This window comes from Gymnodraco acuticeps, unplaced genomic scaffold (assembly GCF_902827175.1).
Source record: "Gymnodraco acuticeps unplaced genomic scaffold, fGymAcu1.1, whole genome shotgun sequence".
NCBI lineage: Eukaryota > Metazoa > Chordata > Actinopteri > Perciformes > Bathydraconidae > Gymnodraco > Gymnodraco acuticeps.
The window spans coordinates 337,456-359,041 of record NW_022990023.1 but is presented as its reverse complement, the minus strand read 5'-3'; the positions used below and the strand labels follow the sequence as shown (position 1 = coordinate 359,041).

The following is a 21,586-nucleotide window of genomic DNA, read 5'->3' as shown; positions in this document are numbered from 1 at the left end:
GGTGAGGATAGGAACGAAAATGGCCCGGTAGACAGAGAGCTTTGCCTTCTGGCTCAGCTCCCTTTTCGTCACAACGGTGCGGTAAAGCGACTGCAGTACCGCTCCCGCTGCTCCGATTCTCCGGCCCATCTCACGCTCCATTGTTCCCTCACTCGAGAACAAGACCCCGAGATACTTGAACTCCTTCACTTGGGGTAAGGACTCATTCCCTACTTGGAGTGGACAGTCCATCGGTGTCCTGCTGAGAACCATGGCCTCAGATTTGGAGGTGCATCCTCATCCCAGCCGCTTCACACTCGGTTGCGAACCGATCCAGTGAGTGCTGAAGGTCGCAGACCGATGAAGCCATTAGAACCACATCATCTGCAAAAAGCAGTGGTGCAATCCTTAGTCCACCGAACTGCAGACCCCTTCCCCCACGACTACGCCTCGAAATCCGATCCATGTATGTAACCATACTAATGTATTTTAAAGAAAAGTTAGCTTGTACTGTGGGAAACATTTAAACACAAATGTTTACCTTGCTTGAGGGGTTCATCATGTCACCAAAATTGACATATTAATCAGATCACGTGCCTTAGGCCTACTTCCGAGAATGCAAATCAAAACAAAGAGAGGTAGAAAAAAGCGAGAAAGTCGGTTGGATATTAGTTGAAGTTTTGACTTACTTTCTAATTGAAAAAAATTGAGCAAATAGTTAATTATACGACAACCACTGTGGTAAGCTTACATTGACTATGAAGATATATTCTTGCCAAATAATTGTAGTTTACTCAATGTGGCTCCACAGCAATTTACAGCTTGTGAAAAATACGCAATTTTGTCAGAATTTGGCTAACAGAGACACTTAGCTCTCCAAAAAGCACCGATTTTATTACAAACTACAACCAGATGTAGCTCAGGAGGACAACCGATAAATAGTGCTTTAAACATATTTAAATAATAGGGTAAACTATTTGATCAAAGTTACGTTTTCAACCTATCTTTAAGTCATTATTCGGTCATTTGTGGCATAAATAACAGAAACAAGTCTGTTTTTTCCTTGTACACCCTGCAGCTAAAGTGTTGAGACCATAGGTTCAGACCATAGACTGTATAAAGGTTCAGACTGGTTCAGACCTACCAAGAAGTGAAACTCGTCCTTACAGCGGATGTCCACTAGTGGGCAGTATACACTAACCTCATATACACTTGATTACAGTTCACGCTTAGGGCTACTATATATTAAGCCTATTGCTGATTTGCATGTAATATAAATCACACACATCACAACTCAGCGATTCAGCCAATACAACTTACATTTTCCAATGATAACTTACACTACAAATTGTTTTTTTGCGGAAGTTATTTGTCTCTTCTAATTAAAATATAGGCATATTGTAGTGCCGAGAGATATGCATATTTATATGACATTTGAATATTATTATTAGCTAGACCGTACGCAATATTGAGTAACAGATTCAGAACAGACACCAGGGTGCAAAACAACTTACCAGCTGGTTTAACAAGTCACATGTTTGATGCTCAGACCTGCCCTCTTCGGCTCCTCCAGAAGAAAACCTCCTCTAACTCACAGATTGTGGATGCTGCACTTTTCCCGCCCACTGCAGTTAATAGTATGATAATGAGAGCTGTAGATGAGGAGAATGGGAGGGGGTGGCGTTAAGACATTTGACTCTATTTGGAGTTGTGTCGATTGCAGATGAAGAGTTTTTTTCTTCTTTTGGTCTGCTTGTACTTCCAGCAGAGCTCGTTGGCAGGCTCTTTCCTCTCAGAGCCGCACCAGGATGGGTGCTCTCCCGGCGGGCAGGACACTATGGATGTGTCTTTACATCTGCATTGGAATAACGGGAGTATGCGGTAGGTGCTGACATGTAGTTTACATGTTTTGCCCGTGCAGCCAAAAATATATTCCAGGGAGAAAATAACATCAGACCAGATTTCAACTCTACTAAATCTTTAAACAAAATATGCTTTCAGATTAATTGGACTGGGACAGATCTGCATGTCCTTCTCCAATTCAAGTGTCAGTGATTTTTATTTGTGAAATGTGCATGTGTTTTCCTGCCTTGGATCAGTGGATACTGGATAGTGTGATGGACTTCGAATCAGGGGATAGTAAGTTCGAGTCCCACTGCAGTCAGCTTGTCGTTGTGTCCCTGGGCAAGACACTTCACCCCAAATTGCTCCTGTGGGGATTGCCCACTGTACTCAATGTATGTAAATCGCTTTGGATAAAAGCGTCTAACAAATGACATGTAATGTAATGCACAAGCCAGGACATTAGGTATGTAGAATTAGTATTTTTACTCACTTGTCTAACACTTGAAAAACTTCTCATTTGTTTTTCATTTTGCTAATTGGTTTGATTTCTCTAAACAAACAGTTTTTCTTTAACTTGTTCTCATCAAATATACCTAAACTCTGCTCCTCAGCCAAGTTCCTCATACTGTATAATATATGTGTTTTAATTTGAATTGAAATCTGTAACAACAGATAACCCACAAATAAGGTAAACACTAATTGCTGTTGGTTGCTTTTGTAAAAACTAAGCAGCTCATCGTTTGGTTACAGGTTCTAACGTCTGCACCTCCAGAGGGGCCAGCACATGCAAGCAGTGTCTGGCTGTTCACCCCAGCTGTGCGTGGTGCTTACAGGAGGTGGGTTCCTTTTCCACTTCACTTCATTCAGGCAATGAACATTTTGCAAGCCAACAGTGGTACATATCTCCTTTTAACAGCTTAATATCGTTGAGAAATTTTAGTTTTTACAATATCAAATGTGTCCAGGTGAATATTAATTCCATTTTGAAAGTGAAATCCAGGCACTTTAGACACAGTGACTGTCCTTGTGTGACTGCATGTGGATGTAGTAATGGTTCAAACTAATCTGAAGTGATTTATCATTGTAGAACGTGGAGTCGACACACGAAGTGCCCTATTTTCTCAGGATGACTTCACTTGGACCATTGCTGAGACAGGTTAAACTGTCAGACAGTGTTCAAATGGGATGGTCTTTTTAATTTGAGGGGGAATTTGCTTAATTGTGTTGCGAAGATGTTGGAGTGCATCTTTATTCCAAGAAATTAGTTTGACAGGAACATAATGTTGAACTTCCTCATCACAGATCCTTCAAATCAATCCAACATACCCTTATCTCTCAACAAAGCTTTATTCCAGATGGGAATTCTCTAAATAAACATCTGTATTACACATTTTTAACACATAAAATATCTCTGAACAGCTGACTGCTTCTCTGTATAAAATGTACATGCCTCTTCTGTCAGGACTTCGGCCAGGGGTTTGCCAGATCTTCCCGGTGTGACCTGAAGAGTAACCTGGTGGCAGCAGGCTGTGCTACGTCTTCTCTGGAGTCTCCAATCAGCAAAATGCAGGTGATTGAGGACCGGCCCCTCAGCAACAAGGCAGCAGGGGCCACGCAAGATATCACACAGATTAAACCACAGAGACTACAAATCACCCTCAGGCCAGGTAAGGAATGACGTTTCTGACATCCTGAAGTGGAGAGATTGGGGAATATCAAGAACATTTTATAAAAGATGTACCATGAGGAACATCTATTTGAAAAATGATGTTTCTGTATCTCCCTTGCAAGATGATGCTAAGCGCTTCACAGTGAAGGTGCGTCAGGTAGAGGACTACCCTGTGGATCTCTACTACCTCATGGATCTCTCTTACTCCATGAACGATGACCTCTTCCGCCTGAGGACTTTGGGAAAAGGCCTGGCCGAGGCCATGAACCGCACCACCAGCAACCTCCGCATGGGCTTTGGGGCTTTTGTGGACAAGCCGCTCTCGCCTTACATGTACATCTCCCCCAAAGAGGCTGTGAAGAACCCCTGCTACAGGTAAAAGACAATTATAATAAATTCTTCCCACAGTATTATGCAACTTTATGGGCGTTTTTCAAACTTGGTTATTGGGCTGCAACAAACGACTAATTTGATAATCGATTAATCTATCGATTAATGAAACGATTATTCGGCAGTGGCGTTTTCTCCTGGAGGCTAAGGGAAGCAAGGCTTCCCCTGTTTTTTCGGATTGTAGTTATAATTTTAATAAATAAATAAAAACACTTCGTTTGGTTTCGGTAATTTTTCTGTGCTGTGTGTTGCTGCCGGCCCGTCTCTCCCCCATTCTCATTGAGTATTTTACAAATAGTGAAACAGCGCCCCTCTACATGTTATGGTGAAACAGTAGATTGCACTCTCTGTTGTGAGAGGAGGCCAGCAGAAATTGGCTTCCCTTGGTGAAAAAAAATGGAGGGATGGACCAATCAGACAAGGCTCACGTCATGCCTCTGCCAACATGTGATTAGTCAGGGCCATGCCAAGGCCAGAGGCTGGCTTCCCTTGCCTCACAATCCAATCACATCAATTTAGTGTGGCAGTGACGCATCCTAAAACCCGGAAGTAAGCTGCGCTCGGGTTCCCTCGACAGAAAGCAATGGGATTTCTCCATAGGATTTTGGAAAATAGCTCGAAATAAGGTCAGTGGATAACGAACCTGTTAGATAAATGCATGTTTTGTTCAGTCGGATAATATCCACATGTCTACCCTACTTTTATAATTTTCTAATCATAAATCTAATCGATAGATAGCGTCACTGCACCACTCTCACCGCCGTTAGAAAGTAGCAAGCAATTGAAGCAAGTGCAATTATGGAGGGTGGAGATTTGGAGTATTTCATCAAAAATAATTGTACTAAACTTCCGCTACAGCAGCAACAACAAATACAATCTGATGACAGGCCAATGCCCAAACTGGAGCTGTGTACAACGAGGAAAAAAGGAGCGAATCGAACGTAAAACGTTAAAGGTCTCCTGATTTAGTTTGTGAATGAATGCTTATTAGAGTTTCGGCTGGAGAGTGCGTACGGACCTGTCGGTTAGAGAACAGGCGTGTGTAAGTCCCGCATCTGTATGATACAAATGTGTGTAAAATGATACCGGGTGCTGTAATCACTGATCTGGTTACGTTATTACATTGACCACCACACCCCCGACCCAAAAGAAAGGACGTATTGGTAGGCTTGTTTGAGACGCGTTGCGGCTCGCCTCGAAAGTAGATGAGAATAGCCGATCGCAGCCGGGGGAGGTCTCAAAAAGCTCGCCTGAAGTCGGACAGCTCGGAGTCGGCTTCGTCTTCTTCTTCTTCTTCTTCTCTCGGTTTTTTGGCGGATTGCAAACAACTTTCAGGTGCATACCGCCACCTCCGGAGTCGGCTTGACTCGGTTTGCATTTATAAAGAATGCACAAATGTGTTTAATCGTTAATGTCAGATATGTACTAAGTGAATACATTTGTTCCTGCTCAAGATTAGATTCAACTTTATTGTTATTGCACATATTACAGGTACTGAGACAACGAAATGCAGTGTAGCTTCCAACCAGGAGTGCAACAAGCAGTAAAGTGAAAAGTAATGTACACAATCTACAGAATAAAATATAGAATGAATTGAATGATGAATAAACTGAGGGGTATGAATACACTAGATATACACAGCAGCCTGTGAGCAGTATGAACAGTGTGTATGAATATGCTAAGATATATAAAGTATGAAAACGGTAAGCAGTGCAAGTATAGTATAAAATATATAGATATTCATTTCATGATGATAAACATTGGAACAATGATGAAAAATGGGAATGGATGTGGCGACACAAAACAACAACAAACTTTTGCCGAGCCAATTGGAGAGTTTCATCAGCAGCACGGGGTAAAATCCACCAATCAGCGCTCAGCTCGAGATACCAGCGAGTCGTTTCCCATCAAGCATTTCGCTTCCGCAGCCCGTGGAGAGGAACTGCGCCGCCTCGCCGCGCCTCGCTCTCAAGGCTGCGGGCGTCTTTGTCCCGCGAGATTTCAACGTCTCATGTAGGCGAGTCTCCAGAGCAAGTCGGACAAAATGACTAACCATCATGCAACGCACTAGCAAGACGTTGATCGCAACTGCGCAGGTCTCGCTTGTCTCAAACAAGCCTACTGGCTTCCCCTAATTTTTTTCCCACGCCACGCTACTGCTATTCGGACTATTATGCCTTGCACAATTTCTCAAGCGCTCTTATTTAGCCATCAACTTTTAGATTTAGCTTGAGGTTGTTTTAGGCATGTGGAAACTAACAATGAAGACAATAAATATGAATACTTGATTAAAATTAACATTGCTTTTTATTTAAATAAAATAAATAATATTTCACATCAAAAGAAACAAGTGTTTTAACAAATCGTATTAAATAATGTGATAACAGAATAGCTGAAACTTTAACAAAAATAAATCAGTTACCTCTAATCATTAACCCATGTTTGTATAATTGAGTTAACTCTGTGTTGCTGCTAGCATACATAACACCTGACGTGGAAACGTTACTCGTGGATGGGGCTACAGAGCTACGAGAAAGACAGTCGAACCCGGTGCATTTCTCCGTCTGAATGTGGAGCACCTTTGCTAAATGTGTAGACAAATTGCTCGTGTTACCGCCCTTACATGCTAAACTCTTATTGCACTTTTGGTAACGAGCATTGTCGACATCGAGACGGGTAAAGTTTAACCACACCTCGGAGCGCGTTCTCTCCGCCATCTCCTCCGTGTGTGTGTGTTGCTGGCTGCCTGCATGTAGCAGCTGCGTGTGTGTAAACTGCCCCGCCCCCTCGCACACAGACGGGGGAGAGAGATCTCGTCTGATCGAAAATACATCATAGACGCATTTGTTTGTCTTTTTGCATATTAGAAACGAGTTGGCGACACTAAGACTGCGATATAATGTTTTTTGTAGCAATAATACATGACATATATTTTTTAAATGTCTCCAGTACCGATAAAAAGACCAATAACGTTGGAGCTTAATGGCGCGTAAAACACACATGATGACGTCACCAACGAATCGACGACTGAATTAGTTGGCAACTAATTTGGTAATCGATTTTAATCGATTAATGCGATTAGTTGTTGCACCCCTACGCATTACTTGCACTTTAGTCTTGTGACATTCTCTTGCACCATTTTATTTCTACTCTGTTTCTTCTTGCACTCATTTTATTGTTTTTAAAATTTGTTTTATGTTATATATGTAGTCTGGGACTTAAGATTGTCATTGTCCAACTACACTGACATTTTGAACAGTGGGCCTCATATAGGTACCTAAACAGAATCCAGATCCCTTTGTTATAGAAAGATTGTTTTTGTGGTTGCATTTAGCCTACCATTGTTTTGCATTCTTAATTATTACCCACTGGTGTTGATTTCACTGGTTGTTTATGTCTGCTTGTGGACAACTAGCTTCATAAGGTAGCTGATGTCATTATAGTGAGGACACCTTTAAACCATGCTTTAAACACAGTGTTGCAAAGTCAAAACGCAAGCATGCCCAGAGTCACAGCACTTGTTAAAGGCTTACAGAGGTGCTAGGTCAGCTACTGGGAATCAGCCGCAGGTAATCTGCCCGTAGACTGAGAGCGTCCTGATGCTAAAGGCTGTTACTCCGGCCAAAGGCTCCTCTAAGGGGGAATTGGTGGTTTAGGGTCTCTAGGGGGTCACTTGCTTTACACACAGTCTGCTGAGCTCCAGCCACCAGGAATGTTTGTGTAAAAGATAAGAAAAGGGGGGAATTTGAGTCCAATAATAATGTGGAATACAGAGAGAAAAAGGGGTCAACCAGCAGTGTAGGAGAGACTTTTAATTAAATGTTAATTAACCCCCCTTGCTTTAATAACATTGAACTGCTTTTAATAATTTATGGAGGCCACATATTTTTTACAATGACATATACAGATGTTGAAATTAATGAAGAATCAAACAGCAGCTCTAGTGAACTCTTGATGTTCTCTGCTTCATTGACAGCATTAACACCACCTGCCTGCCACAGTTTGGCTACAAACACGTTCTGTCCCTGACGGAGGAGGTGGGCCGCTTCACGGAGGAAGTGAAGAAGCAGATGGTGTCCAGGAACCGAGATGCCCCCGAGGGAGGCTTCGATGCCATCGTCCAGGCTGCCGTATGCAAGGTGGAGAGACTCACCCACCGTCTCACACACATGACTCTGATTTGATCTTATAGTAGTTGTTTCCTCCTCACACTCATACACATTTAAACATAAGTTGATCTTAAAGGTCCCCTATTATACTGTTTTTCATCAATATATTATAGGTCTCAGATATATACAAAACATGTCTCTGAAGTGTTTGGCTCCAAATACCAAACAGATCATTGCAGCATCCCATAATCCCCTCTGTTTCAGCCCTGTTTCAAAAGTGCTGATTCTGTGTCTGTTACATTAAATGCAAATGAACTGCCACTCCCCACGCCCCTCTGAGAGATATTTGGTTAAAAAGAACACAATGGTGCTCTAGGAGGAGATTCAGGTGATAAGGTGGGGGGGTGTTACCTTAGTTGGTGATTCGCTAATGGTTACACCAGCCAAAAAAACGTTATGACATAAAGTGGCCAAAATCTGATCAGCACATTTTCAGACAGGTTTTTATATAAATGGATCAGGACAAAAAGTGAGCGAATATTTTTTCCTGAAACGTTCAAAATCTCTTAACGCAGAGGGGACAGCTATTTATGTATAAAAGTGGATATTGCATAATAGGTGACCTTTAAAGAGTTTTTCCTGCTTTAGATAAGGGCCAAAAAAAGTGATTCCTCCTTCAAAAGCTCATTTAAATAATTTGACTTTCCTTCTTTTTGCTTGAACCTGGCTTAATGGGTTCCAGGAGCGGATCGGTTGGCGTCCCGGTGCTTCCCACCTTCTGATCTTCACCTCAGACGCTAAGACTCACATGGCTCTGGATGGTCGTCTGGCTGGAATCGTGCAGCCAAACGACGGAAAGTGCCACCTCAACTCTGACAATATGTACAGCATGTCTACCACCATGGTTAGTGTTAACCGTAAGTGTGTTTTTGGTGCGCAGACCTTAGACAGAAACAGAGTGAGAGAGAAACTAAGACAATGTCACCCCTTTGTTTAACGTATGAAAAGGAATATATTAGAGTTTATGTTTGCTAACCACACTGTCCGGTTTCTCCTCAGGATTACCCTTCTCTAGCTCTGATCACAGAGAAGACGTCGGAGAACAACATCAATCTCATCTTTGCCGTCACCAACCCTGTGGTTCCTCTGTACCAGGTCAGTAGCTCTGCATTCACACTGAGAACATCCAGCATTTTATTCTCTTCAAGTTCTGCTTAAAAGAGGAAATTAGGCTAATATTTGAAAACTGAAATTGAGAGGGTGACAAATCCAACACAGTAATCATGTCATCTTAAACACACTGTAGCTAAAGTCCTCCAAACCCCGCTGGTTTTAAACTGACATTCTTGGATCCTGCATTGGAAACTGCAGCAGCAATATGCAAACTATTATTAAGAAATTCATAACAGGAGAAGAAATAGAGGACATGCATACCAAACTCCCATTGACCATAAAGGAACACAAGTCAAGATGTTAAATAACATTGGGTCATCATACTATTACACCTTGTTTCTATTAATTAGTACATTCATTAATAGTTTCCCTGACTGGCTAGTAGGATGACAACATTCTGTCCGTCTGTCTTTCTGTCTTGTAGAACTACAGTGAGCTGATTCCTGGCACCACAGTAGGAACACTGTCGAACGACTCGGGCAACGTTATTCAGCTCATTCTGAAAGCCTACGCTGTAAGTGTTATACACACACATTTCGACTAGACAGTGTTTCAGTGGATGACATGTGTTTGCTGACACCCACCCACAGCGTCTGAGTCATACACACTGTCGAGCAAAAGTCTACAAAAAAATTCCACATTGGCCGAGGTGTGAAGCTGACCAAATGTGGGAGGCTACTGGCTGTGTTTCATTATCCATGTTTTATTTGAATTCATTATGCAGGGAACAAGTGAATTTGCTGACAAATGTAGCTTTAATAGTCATAGCTGTTAATTTGTGTAGAGATGTGCATACAAGCGTGTTTGCTAATGTGTGCACACTTAAATGAGTTTATTGGCTTACATGATGTAGTTGTAGAAAAAAATGGGATTTGGCTCCACACAACCAAAATTGACACCGAACATTTTGGCCACAGTGTGCTACCCTACATACTCATTCCTCCATGTGTATGTGTTTCCCGCTGTTGTTCTTCATTGCTGTTAACAGAAAATCCGGTCCAGGGTGGAGCTGGAGCTTCAAGGCGTCCCGGAGGAGCTGTCCCTGTCATTCAATGCCACCTGTCTGAATGGAGAGCTCATCCCTGGCCTCAAATCCTGCTCTGGGCTCAAGATAGGGGATACGGTCAGTCCATACCCCCCCCCCCCCCCTTTTTTTTGGCCTATGACTCCTTAAGAGTGACTTTATTACCAGAAAAATGTTAGCTTGAAGGAAAGTTTGAAGGAGAACATTGTTGTTTTACTAGCTGGGAAACGGTTGTATTCAAATGTAGTAGTACTGTCATCGTCACTCTTTGTCACAGGAAATGTCTTGAAATGATGTCAACATCCTGCAACAAGGATAAGTAGGTTGCAGAGGTAAAAAGAAAATTATACTTTATTTTGTAAAATTCCCTTAAAAAAAATGATTTGCCAAATAAAATGTTTGCGATAATGAAAGTTGTTATTAAAGAAAATGTGTTTGAAGTATGTTTTAAATGGGTGGCTGCATACAGGTTGGTAACAGTATTGTCAATTGTCCCGCCAATGTGTCTGGCTGTTATCATACAATTGCAGAAATAACATGTAACATTTTTTCCATTTACTATTTTGCACCTTCTTCTTTCACCTCTTTCCATTTCCCTTCTGGCTGTAGGATTTCCTGGTGGTGTTAAAAGCAAATGTTGGAAAAACATGCATAAGGACTGTTTTTGATCCTTCTTCTGTACTTCTGCATTTAGAGCAAACTGTCTGCTTAGTATGCTTTTAGTTCCTTTTATTTAGCATTTTTTCTTCATCACAGCTTCTTTGGCTCTTTTCCTTGTTCTCTTCTCACTCCAGGTGACATTTTTTGGCCTCCGTACATTTCTTCTCTCTGCCTAAGCCCCTCTTATTTTTCCATATATGGTTGTCTCTCCAGATGTAGTAACTTCTCCCCCTTTTGGACATTTACCAGATTTGGATACAGCGCTGAATGAACAAATACTTTGACTTAACACACATGGAGGCCTTCCCTGTGTCAGGTCTTTGTGCAGTTTCCACAGAGAATGCTCACAATTTGAGCGACCATTAAATGAACCATTTAAGTGCTGTTACATGTTAGGTAATCCACACCAGGTTGATACAGAAGAATGGCTAGTTTTACAAAGTGTGGATGCAGAAAATGTCATGAAAAATCTAATAAAGAGGGCTCTAAGCATGACTTTGACCCTAATCATGGATTATTTTAACTTGACTTCCCTCCTCTCCTCCAGGTGTCTTTCAGTGTTGAAGCCAGAGCTCGTGGTTGCCCCAAACAGAAGAAGAAGACCTTCATCATTAAGCCTGTGGGCTTCAAGGACTCTCTCTCCATCACCGTCAACTTTGAGTGCGACTGCAAGTGCCAGAACAAGGCCCAGCCCAACAGCCCCAAATGCAACCATGGCAACGGCACCTTCGAGTGCGGCATCTGCCAGTGCCACCCGGGCCGCTTGGGGCCGCACTGCGAGTGTGCCGAGGGGGACTATAACCCCACGGAGCAGGACCGCTGCAGCGGGCCCGCGGGCTCCGGAGGACCCCAGTCTGCCATCTGCAGTGGCCGGGGGGACTGTGTGTGCGGACAGTGTGTGTGTCACAACAGCGACTTTGGAAAGGTCTGGGGAAAGCTGTGTGAGTGTGACGACTTCAACTGCCTGCGCTACAAGGGGGATCTGTGCTCAGGTAAGATCCTGTTTTCTCTCTACTGTAGGGGCCTGAGCATCTTAAACGAAATGAAAAGAGAAACAATGAGAAGATAATAGTTAATTGACAGAAATGTTATCAAGAACTGCAACTTGTGCTAAGGCAGAAGTGAAAAAGCTCATCACAGTCATATCACAAACACCAGGGTGATATCTTCTGATGTCACGTTTTGTATGACCAGTCTAAAGCCCAAAGATCTTTAACTTACAATTGTAGAAACCATCAAATGGTCACAATGGAGAATCTGGAACAACTGGGTTCTGACTTTTTTCTTAATATATTTTTTCTTCAAAAAGTAATTTGTTATTCAAAAATGGCAAAAGGGTCATGGCATCTCCAATATGATTATATGTGATTTGCTGCTTTCCCAAAATATTAAACTATTCAGTTTTTACAGCACACAGCAAGCATATGGATACAATTAATAGACAAAGAAGGTTAACATTGCCCACTGACTGTCTGGTAGAGCAATAGAGAATGAGAGTAGCCTGCTTTTGTTCTGAGAGTTGGCAGTCCCCCTCACCACACTGACTTGCCACCCACCTCATCTGGGGGGAATTACATACAAAAACAACCCTGCCTCCTGCCCAGGACATGGCTCCACTTATAATAAACATGATTTAGTTTGTTCACCCTGTGTGCGTGTGTTCAGGTTGTATGTTTTTGTCTGCCGAGCCGTGCTTTTGTACCATGGAGTTCAGCAGGATTCATTCACAGAGAACACTTTTTAAGTTTAACGGTAGCTCACTTCAGAGTTGACTCTCACTTTTCTGTGGGAATGAGTTTGTTTTTGATAATTCTTAAGAGCTTTAACTCAGAGCCTCAAGATCCTCCTCCTCATATTTTAAGAGACATTATGTCAGCAAGAAGTCATAACACATCATACTCTGAAGATGTTTGTAATGGGGATTTTAATAGCGATTCTTCAAGTGAGATTAGCTGTGTTAAGTAGGGGTTAGACAATGCATAGCATGCTGTCCGTCTCTTCCTAATGGTACGGTAGTTTATTTGCTTTCATTACTGACAGCTAGAGGTTATCTCTTTCTTATCTTTTGCAATAAACTATACTAGGAATAGTCCATCATTTTGGGGAATACACTCATTTGCTTTCTTACTGAGTATTAGATTACAAGATCCTCCTTTGTCAGTTTAAAAAAAGCTACAGAGAGCAACCGGTTAGCTTATATTAGCATAGACTAACACACGAGGGTAACAGGAAGGGTTCAGATTTTTGTATGATGGAAAGTGGCATTAGTCTTCTCATCTAAACCTCAAAAGAATCCAAAACAACTGCTAATATAAAGTATAGAATAAGCAGGAAGAAAATTAGAGATCATGGAGGCAAAATAAGTGCTCTTCTTTATTGTGGCATTTCCTTTTAGTAACGTATAAGTAGTTATATATGTTTTGCTAAGGGTATGTCATAATTCAGCTTTAAAAATTGCATTAGGCCACGTTTTGGCACAGACTGCCTCAAACTTCAATACGTCATCAGTTATCATGTATCACTCACCCCCCTTTTGCTGCTCTCACACAGAAATGTTTTGGCTGTATTCCCCAAAGCCCGCAGATTAACATGAAAATACCTTTGTGCTTACACTTTGGCATGTGTGGTGTAATGGGGCTAAAAATAAACCCATGTTTGGTCAGGAAAGGGCTAAGTGGGGGAGAATTGGAATTGTTCTGTGTGTAAAACATGGTCTGCTGTTGTCTTGAAATACCTTTTTCAGTGTGAGGACCATAGTCTTCTTTGCTCCCCCCACAGAAAGGTCTAATTAAAAGCCAGTGGTCCTTTGGTCGAGTGGTAATGACAGATCCACTGACCCAAGAAGCTTCCTGTCTCATTGTTTATCTGAACATTGTTTTGCAGTGATATACCACAATATTTTCTGCATTGTCACTCTCTTGCATGCACACATCACACGTACATGAACAACAGCAAACCAATGTGCTCAAATGTACCCACATACACACCGACACTGAATCATGCAGCCCAAAATAAAAGCTTTCCAGACACCACAGACACACAATCACTTTAACAGTTGTCGGAACACAAGCTACAACTTCTGCTTTTCCATTGTTTGGGATCACAATTCAAGAGATACAATACTTATGGAGCTATGAAATGTCTTAGCAAGACAAAACACTGATTATTAATGAATCAAATGTAACATGAAGGTAAACGCGTTGTTCTTTTATTTCACTTTATTGTAAAAACCTGGTACCGTGTCTGTAAAGAGAGGGACCAAGTCATTTCTCAAAGTTAAGACTTGTCATCGCAACGGGAAAATACTGAAAATGACACAGCTTGTGGTAAATATATTCATGAGTCTTTGTCGTACCACGTCCAGTCATTACCAACTCATTCTGACCATCAGACATTGTTCCAGCTCACAGAACTTTATTTTAGATACTAGAGGAGCAATATTTCCCAAAGATATCCTGTTGTGACAGGCTGTGCTCCGGGGAGATATGAATTCAATGGTTTATAACATGGAATGATAAAGTCATAAAAACAAGCTTATCAAAATAGTTGTTTAAAACAAATGATGCACAACAACTGAAATTACAGACATGCCATCCTCATCTTTCCTCCCTCTTTCACAACTCCAACCACACCCCTGTTTTTGTACTACTTCTATTGATAGATTATTGTTGTTTAATTGCTTCCTCTTTTGCTATTTTACTCCAAATAGCACGTGTTGTATTGGTAAACAATGTTTTAGAATCTCCTCTATCCATTTTTTCCCTGACAGGCCATGGCGTCTGTAACTGTGGTTTCTGCCAGTGTGACCCAGACTGGCAGGGTGAGAACTGTAACTGCTCCAGACGTACTGACACCTGTATGTCCAACGTGGGCTTGCTGTGCAATGGGAGGGGTCACTGTGAGTGTGGGGCCTGTGAGTGCACCCAGCCAGGGGCCTACGGGGCCACGTGTGACAAGTGCCCCACCTGCCCCGACGCCTGCACCATGAAGAAGTGAGCCTGCACACATATATCATAATCAGTATTCTAAAAAGTGATTTGAAATGATGACCTGATGTTTGTTTCCTTCTTAAAGGGAGTGTGTGGAGTGCAAACACTTTAAGAGGGGCAAGCTGTTCGACGACAACACCTGCTCTCGAATCTGCAAGGATGAGATTGTGCTTGTGGATGAAATAGGTGAGAAACTGTTATAACTGTTGCTAATAGATAGATAGGTACTTTATTGATCCCAATTTGGGAAATGTTTGCGTTGCAGCAGCATAAATAAAGGCAATGTACATGAGAGAAATTAAGACACAAGAAATAAACAGTCCAAAATATTTCTGAAATAGAAATTAAAAAGTTTTAAAAAATAAATGATGAGATCTTAGAAGCAAAACCCCTGAATGTTTAGAATTGAGCAACAATGCTATTGATTTTGAATGAAAATGGCCATGTATAAGAGGAAGAATGATTGATTTCTTATTTCTTACACAGCATCCCGATTTGAATGTAGTCCAAATAAACGCCATTATATAAGAAATTAAATCGATATAACAGAAAAGCTTCTTAAACAATTCTATGATTAAAGATATGTGAAATGAAAAGAGAGTTTATTAAAGTTGCTCCATGTTACATCTAACACATATCAATGTGTTTTGCAGCTTTCTTAAGATGTTGAGGTATCTGTTACACCAAAAGTGCCTTTACCAAATACCAATTGTTATACTTGAATTTTTCTCCTGAATGTTCGTGCAGTGCTTCATGATACAAATGCTGTGAACTGCACTTACAAAGATGAGGATGACTGTGTGGAGCGTTTCCAGTACTATGAGGACTCCAGCGGCAAGTCCATCTTGTTTGTCGTCAAAGAGCCAGGTAAGAGATACCTACACACAAACCTCTACACAAAACACAAAGTTAGCAACAAACTGGTGAAGAATGTGGAGGAGTTAAAAGATAACGTGGCAGATATTTGGTAAGGACCAGAACAAGCGCTTAAAGAAGAGAATATTCAACGTTATGCAATCCTGTCTACGGTCAAACGGGTTTAGTCGAGTTGTTTCTCAACTAAACAGGAAGACAGAAGTGCTTCTGTTCTCCCAGATAACAGCGTTCCCCAGTTACCAGGTCAATTTAAAGTTATTTTTAGTCATGTTGCCCAATTCCCATTAGCAAACATAGGGGGCAGTTGAACTGTGGAAACCAAAATGTAGTGTAGTTGGTAGTTGCTCCTCTTTGTGGAAAACTGAAAGCAACCTGATTTCCTTTAAGACAGCATTGCCAAAACGAACAGCACTTCGAAACGATTGGGGAGGTTGGTAAGTAAGTGTGAAAGCGATGAGGGAAGCACAATGGAAGAAATGACTGTTCAGATAAAAAGGATTGAATCTACAACCACAAAAGCATCTCCATTCAGCCAAACAAGCACACTTGCCTTCACAATCAGTGTTTTTTTCTCCACCCAAGTACAAGTTGTCACTTCCCTGCGGCCTGCCCTTCATCTGCTTGTAAAGCGGCCAAATAGAAAGAGTGTGGGGAGGTAAGAAAGCCTTTAATGACCACCAGTGCCCGCAAAGAAAGTCTGCCCCTAGGTCTGCCTTTAATGAATGTGTGTGTTTAATTAAGGCGCAACTGGAGAGCAGAGAAGTACACCAACATTTGCCTTGAACACAGGGAACCCCGCCGTGTCAAAGAGGGTCGTTAACAGCTGCCCTGCTCCTCTAGGAAGCCGCTGATTCGGCATGTTCTTCCAGAAGGAACGCGTGAGAATAAGAGAGGAAACTAAGCAAGCAAAAGAAAGGGATAGAGAACATTTTAGAAAGGAAACATGAAGGTGTGTAACAAAGGAGAACACAAGCAAAGAGGATAAGATGGAAACCAGGCGCTTAAAAGGTGGCTAGCAATTTTTTACATATTTTGAAGTTGATAATTAAAAAATAGTCTCAAAGCACCAACCTGACTTTTACATATAAGCCATAATGAATCGGGCGATAGGATCCAAAGAGCAGTAAATAGAAGGAAGTAATGGGGAGAGGAAGAGGAGAAACGCTTTGAAGACGGCAGTAAAAGTTCACCCTGGTTACCCAACACTACTATGCACATTTGTATGTGCTGTCCCACACACAGAGAAATGGTCAGAGGAAGAAGTACTCAGATCCTTTACTTAAGTAAAAGCAGAAACACTATGGTCTTAAAATACTCCATTACAAGTAAAAGTCCTGATTTCAAAATGTTAATTGAGTAAAAGTACAAAAGTATTAGCATGAAAATGTACTTCAAGTACAAAACGTAAAAGTATTGATTCTGCACATAGCCCATTTCAGAATAGTATAGAGTACAAAGGATTTATCAGCTAAATGTACTCAAGTATCAGAAGAAAAGTACACAGTATGCAAATTGGTCTTTCACAGAATTGTATTATTTTAGAATATTATTTTACCCAGTTTTCTCACGAGTATTTTAAAGTTTGTCAGCGTGGAGCAAATTTGAGAGACTTTGCTAAATACTGGGCTTATAAGTAGTATAGTAGTGCATTATATCAAATAAGTATATTATGTATTTTTATATTTAAATGTACCTGGCCATGTTATGAGTGATAAATAAATGTAGTGAGTAAAAAGTATAAAGTAGTATAACATGGTGATACTTTAGTTAAGTATTTTTTTGACTAAATTGTACTAATTTACTTGATTAAAGTAATTAGCTACATTCCACCACTGCAAATAGTCCCATACAGTAACAGACATACATCCAGTCTGACAAACAAATGATGCTCACACATGTGGACCAGGTGGCTCTCATCACTGGTGGCTAGAAGTGTGAAGGTAAGACATTTTTGCAATGAAGAAACTCAATTGCTGCCAGACTTCAGTTCATGCTTCATGGAACCATGAACACAAATAAAATATTTATATTCACTACAAAGTGCTCAACAAACAAAATGATAGTAGCTTTGGTGAAAAGCTTATATTCACTATAAATAAGATGACTACTTGGATGTGACAGAAGCCATTTTCAGCGACAAACCCACAGAGATGAATTACCCCCTCCACACAGCTTAATAGCAACTGTCAGCTAATTCCGCTAATTGTTTTGGTTTTCCTGCCCACAACTTAACTGGTTTGGTTCACTCTCACTGCTTAAGTGTCTTTTTTGGTAACAGCACGCATCTGTTTTTTGTAAAGATCATTGTAGGCACAGCAGATGGGCAAAGTCAGTGGCTAGCTGGTAGGAATATTTAAAGTGTTGGTTGGGGCATATTATAGAAGAAATGGCCACTGTTAGCTAAAAAATAAGACATATCAATTTAAAAGTGACAATATGTCATGTTTTGTATTTACAGCTTGTTTCCACTGCCCCCAAGTGCCCAATAAAACAAACTGTTATTACAGTTCAGAAGTTTTTAGGCTTTAAGGGTTTATGAAGCTTTGTGAAGAGCTTAATGCTGCTAATCTGATTCATCTGGGAATAAAACATACTAAACTAATTGGTTCCAAGTAAGAGCCATTTGCATTGTCGATAATGAATACAGCTTGAAAACGGGCAAAACCCCATCAGTGAACTATTTAGATTGTTCATGTGACTTCCTCTCAAACAACTATTTAGACTAGAAGTTGTAGGCATCAAATAAAGAATGATTCAGCAGTACATTGCCTCAAAGTGCTCTCATTAATTATCTCCATTAATTCGGAAACATGTTTGTTGGTTCATTTCGGAGAAAGTTTCCCAGAACATCTAATGATGGAAAATAAGCCTTCATGTTAGAGGGAGAGTTATTTCAGACATCTTTTGTACAGCCTGCATGGAACTCTTCAAATCAAATTCCTCCTTAGTTTTGCCAGACCATAAAGAGGGAAGGGACGTTTGTGGCCTGGATGTTTGAGGTTACTATTTCCCATCAGCCCATCCTCCTCTCTGCTCTTTGGTATTTAAAGGTCCCATTGGACTAATCTTGCATCACTTGACAGATAATATCGTTAAGAAAGCCTTCATGCTAGAATTAAAACCTGCAACCATTAGGTGATTGACAGAAAATGTATTGGCAACTATAAATAGTTATTTTAAAGTAATTTTTCATGCCAAAATGTATGGAATCTGTGTTATCAGCCTCTCAAAAATGGAGAATCAGTGCTTTTCTCTTTATTATATTATAATAAAGTGAATATAAATATATTTATATATGGTCAGATTGAACAATAACATTTAAAAAAATCTCCTTGGGCTTTGAGAAACTGGGATGGACCCCATTTTCTGACATGTTCTGGACAAAGCGATTATAAATCAGGAAGGTAATGAGCAGATTTATTTATAATGAAATGACTAGGGTGTCAAGTGAATATTCTCAGGATTTAAAAGCACACTTTTAACCTGAAAAAATAGCATTTAGCAGAGGAACATTAGCAACATCATCTAGTGCCATGACAGGATGGAAATCATTATCACTTCCTCTGGACTGCCTCCTGGCTAATCGTCTCCTGTGTCCCCTTCTCATTATTATTTTATATATATTTTTTCCCTTAATTCAGACTGCCCCAAGGGTCCAGACATTTTAGTGGTGCTTCTGTCGGTGGCAGGAGCTATCTTGTTCCTCGGCTTGGCGGCTCTACTCATCTGGAAACTGCTGGTCACCATTCACGACAGACGGGAGTTTGCAAAATTTGAGGAAGAACGCGCTCATGCCAAGTGGGACACGGTCAGTAAATGTAGCACGTGGTGACATGTGTGTGTACATTCTTCATTAGGCTCTTTGTTAAAACTTAGATTAACGAAAGGTATAGTCAAGGTTCATTTAGATGTAAATAAAAAAAGATCAATTAAACAACACTAAATGCACTAGATCTTCTTTCCTTGGATTAATTATTTTAGCGTGACATGGCACACACTAATGCAATCATGACTGTACCTTTAACACACAGACACTAACACATAAAAGGCCACACACGCAGTCTCTCTGATTTGTTTTCTGAAGATGTTTTTTATTATTTTTGGGGCATGCTGTTACTCCCAGCAGAACAAAAGCCAGCGGAAGGGCTGGGTTTAAATTAGGTAATGCTAATTATCCTTTACTGGTAACACTAACAGGCCTCTAAAACACACCCAAATCCCAAAGACCCTGAAACCACTAAGAAACACAGTGTAGTTCTAAGGTGCTCACTAAGTAACTGAAATGAAAACGTTACACTTTTCTTTCGCTTCTGCATTTCCCTTGGTTTCCTTTTTTCAAATGTTCCTAGAATACTAAACCATAAGAATGAACTTGTTTGTTGTGAAACTCAGTTTAATTGATGTCTTCTTTGTGTATTTGACCAACAGGGACACAATCCTCTCTACAAAGGAGCCACATCTACCTTTACAAACATTACATACAGAGGAAAAGACTGATGCTACTGAACTCAACACGGATGAAGAATAATGGACTTTTATCTTTTTTTTTGGGAAGGCAGCGAATCATGTGCAGGCCTCTACTGTCACAAGTCAATAATGAATAATTATTTGTGTTTGTAAATATGTATAAATGATTTCTGAGGACACATTTTATCAGGGATTTGTCATAAACAGCCACCTATACTACACTGATAAATGAGATAATGCTTTGATTTTTTTGGGTCGACAAAGAAGTCTTGTGTTGTGCAGGTTTTAACTAAATCACAAAAATATATTTACATACTTACACCCACACATAGTATCCTGCCGTGTGCAGCAAATATTTTCATTTGCCTATATATTGAGATAAACATGGTGCCCCAAAGTTTGGAAAATGTTTTTTTAATGGTTTTCCATTTTCTTTCTTTTCTTCATTGGTGAAAAGTAGTTTTAAATAGAAAACATTAGCGAAATGATCTGTAGATTATTCTGAATATCTGGCTCAGGAGATAAAACCACAACTATGTACATGACTGGATACCACTGAGGTTTAGTGGGAAACATACTTTTTAAGAGATGGACATGTCAGCTGATCACTTGGAAACCAGTGGAAAACAATAAGGGCAGATAATAATCTAAAAAAACTTCTGATCATAACTTTGGATTTCCCATTTGTCCCAACAGTGGAACGATGGCAACATTTTCAATGGTCTTTAATCAGTCAAGCCATGCGGAGATATATGTGGTCTGCAGTAAACTTTTAATTGTCTGAAAACTGGTGCAGTTTCTTGTTTTTCACTGAGAGATAGGGTTTTCATCAATGGTCTCATGACATTTATTTTAGTATTATAAGTAGTATCATTACTTTTTGATAGAAAAAATGTACACTGTTGTAAATGATGAAGTTTTTAAGTTGTTTTGTACAACAACTACTATTTTCACTCCACGTCTTGTTTTTTAACTATTTCCCCAAGAATACCACAATGACAGACAACCAGAGTTTCTCTCATTCACATTTTCTTTAGAGTCTGCAAAGTGGCCTGTGATAATATTTTATCAAGCCCTGTCAATATTTCACTTTAAATGTTCTGCCTCTTGGTGATTTGTTCAACAATCAGCATATACACAGGATGCACATCACTCAACCGGCTAAAATAATTAATACATGAGAAGAAAGGTTATGGTTTAACAAAGATGATTGAATTTTAGACCAAATGACGCATTACAGGGTTTTACAAAAGCCAAAGCTAGATTATAAACACTTTTAATACAGTTAGAGAGGACTATTAATGTTTGTGCTGCATCCCTGCTACACTGACCTACACTGAGTACGCCGGGCGTTTTGCAGTGCTCTGCTGCCATCTCCTGGATTTACACCGCATAACTATAACTT

The 21,586-nt window shown here is 40.4% G+C and overlaps 1 protein-coding gene across 2 annotated transcripts; it reads left to right on the top strand.

Moving 5' to 3' along the window:
• The first annotated feature begins 404 nt into the window (after positions 1–404).
• itgb3b (integrin beta 3b) lies at positions 405–20,972 on the top strand. 2 transcript variants are annotated; one of them, XM_034214430.1, is made up of 16 exons: positions 405–445; positions 1,745–1,860; positions 2,575–2,660; positions 3,287–3,491; positions 3,616–3,868; positions 7,860–8,022; positions 8,735–8,896; positions 9,052–9,147; positions 9,590–9,679; positions 10,154–10,288; positions 11,397–11,841; positions 14,619–14,841; positions 14,924–15,024; positions 15,586–15,705; positions 19,356–19,522; positions 20,143–20,972. In XM_034214430.1, the coding sequence occupies exons 2-16, from the start codon at positions 1,788–1,790 to the stop codon at positions 20,209–20,211; spliced, it is 2,388 nt and encodes a 795-aa protein (XP_034070321.1). In that variant the 5' UTR covers positions 405–445; positions 1,745–1,787; the 3' UTR covers positions 20,212–20,972. The 2 variants fall into 2 exon arrangements, with proteins under 2 accessions (XP_034070321.1, XP_034070320.1); XM_034214429.1 differs by having other exon boundaries at positions 416–445; positions 2,557–2,660.
• Positions 20,973–21,586: the final 614 nt, after the last annotated feature.

Bases quoted from the DNA above. Each gene is read 5' to 3' on its own strand.
- itgb3b (XM_034214429.1), top strand. From the start codon at position 1,788: ATGGGTGCTCTCCCGGCGGGCAGGACACTATGGATGTGTCTTTACATC. The intron at 3,869-7,859 runs GTAAAAGACAAT...CTTCATTGACAG, and splicing joins GTGAAGAACCCCTGCTACAG to CATTAACACCACCTGCCTGC. The intron at 19,523-20,142 runs GTCAGTAAATGT...TTTGACCAACAG, and splicing joins CTCATGCCAAGTGGGACACG to GGACACAATCCTCTCTACAA.